Source organism: Cebus imitator, unplaced genomic scaffold (genome assembly GCF_001604975.1).
Source record: "Cebus imitator isolate Cc_AM_T3 unplaced genomic scaffold, Cebus_imitator-1.0 Scaffold85, whole genome shotgun sequence".
In the NCBI taxonomy this organism is placed as follows: Eukaryota; Metazoa; Chordata; class Mammalia; order Primates; family Cebidae; genus Cebus; species Cebus imitator.
In genome coordinates this window covers 4,038,894-4,040,870 of record NW_016107400.1, presented here as the reverse complement: position 1 = coordinate 4,040,870, position 1,977 = coordinate 4,038,894, and the positions used below count along the sequence as shown (strand labels likewise).

The window sequence follows — 1,977 nt, the reverse complement described above, 5'->3', positions numbered from 1 at the left end:
GAGGCGGGTGGATCATGAGGTCAGGCGTTCAAGACCAGCCTGACCAATATGGTGAAATCTCGTCTCTACTGAAAATACGAAAATTAGCCAGGCGTGGTGGCTCATGCCTGCAGTGCCAGCTACTAGGGAGGCTGAGGCAGGAGAATCACTTGAACCTCAGAGGCGGAGGTTGCAGTGAGCCAAGATTGAGACACTACACTCCAGCCTGGGTGACAGAATGAGACTAAAAAACAAAAAAAAAAAAAAAAAAAAAAAAAAACTAAATAAATAAAAAGTATAACAAAGATTTTAAAAAGCATTACAAGAAAAGCAAGTCAGATAACTTTTTAAAACAGTAAATGGACTGGAGAGCCAGAGGCTAGAGGCAAGAATCATGGTACCCCCAAATAAGAGCATATAAACCTACCCATACATGTGGTGAATTATTGAAAATGAGCCCCCAAATTATCTCAGTACTCTCTTTGACTAATTTATACAGGAGTTCCCCCCCCACTAATGTCTAACAGTCATTTGTAAATTAATTGTTTAGAATTCCTAGTACTTTTTATAGAAACAAAGGCAGATACAGTAGTTGGGTCCTAAATACATTTTATAGGTCCCGTAGCTGACCCAGAGTGTTTCCAAGCCTCTCTGAGTATCAGCTCTGGGCAGTGGAATGCGGGTGGGAAACTGAGTTAACATGGCATGTGGGCAATACAGTCTTAGGACCATGAAGGAGAAAGCTGGGTTAGGGGTCTTGTTGTCCGTAGGTTTTCCCCAAGGCACCTACATGCAAAATCAGCAGTCTAAAAGTATCTCTAGCCTCACAAGGTAGACCAAGCTCTTGATCTTAACTCACTTGTTGATAATGTCTCCAAGTCTCATGGCGCTTTCTACTCTCAGGTCAATGACATGTTTATGTGGCTTGTCCAGCCCTGCCTGGAATTTGGTCGCCTTCATTGTAAATTTGTCGTCCAAACATCTCCCATTCACCTTGCCTTCTCAATGATGAGACTGTACTCCTCTTTGCTTGGTAAGTGCTAGCTATGATTATTAAGTTATATGGGGGTTGGGTCTACCTTGGCAATTCCTTTTTTTTTTTTTTTTTTTTTTTTTTTTTTTTTTTTTTTTTTTTTTTTGAGATGTAGTCTTAGTCTGTCACCGAGGCTGGAGTACAGTGGCATGATCTTGGCTCACTGCAACCTCCGCCTCCCAGGCTCAAGTGATTCTCCTGCCTCAGCCTCCTGAGTAGCTGGGACTAAGGCATGCACTACTTGTATTTTTTTTGTATTTTTAGTAGAGACGAATTTCACCATGTTGGCCAGGCTGGTCCTGAACTCCTGACCTCAAGTGATCCACCTGCCTCAGCCTCCCAAAGTCCAGGGATTACAGGCATGAGCCACAGTGCCCAGCCTGCCTTGGCTATTTCTTCTGCTCCTACCTCTCTCTGGCCCCCATTGAATTATAACAAGACTGGCTGTATGGTCTAGAACAAGCAAGCCTTTGGAGTGCAGATAACAGAGTTTGGTAGGGAAAGTCCATGTGTTTAGTCCTTGTCTGGCGTTGATGTTTTGGGGGTGTTCTAGTGCAAATTACCCCATCGTTCCTCAGTCTGAGCTTCCTCATTCACAGAATGAGAGTAGTAATTCCTGCCCTTTTTACCTCACAGGGATATCCTAGAGGCAGATGGATTTAGATGATACCTATGTGAAAGTATCTCGGAAAAAAATATTCTGGAAAAAAATAATACAGAGAATGTTCACATGTTAAGAAAACTTACAATATAAAAATCTGAATTCACAAAACACATAGATGCACTATAAAAGAATTAATCACATTTGTTTTCAAAAGTAGGGAACTTCTTCAGGAATTTAAACAATGGTTCTAGATTTACATACTTCCCAAGGTACAATCAGGGTATTTCTTTTCTCTTTCTTTTCTTTTTTCTTTCCCTCTTTCTTTCCTTCCTTCCTTCCTTCCTTCCTTCCTTCCTTCCTT

At 41.5% G+C, this 1,977-nt stretch overlaps 1 protein-coding gene across 7 annotated transcripts in view; it reads left to right on the top strand.

Annotated features, from left to right (window-relative positions):
• The window catches only part of DNAH3 (dynein axonemal heavy chain 3), a 237,164-nt gene that overhangs the window by 122,845 nt on the left and 112,342 nt on the right, over positions 1-1,977 (top strand). For all 7 annotated transcript variants that reach the window (XM_037740562.1, XM_017534343.1, XM_037740566.1 and 4 more), the window contains one exon: positions 883-1,012. In XM_037740562.1, coding sequence (XP_037596490.1) covers positions 883-1,012 — 130 coding nt within the window. The remainder of the gene's footprint in view (positions 1-882; positions 1,013-1,977) is intronic.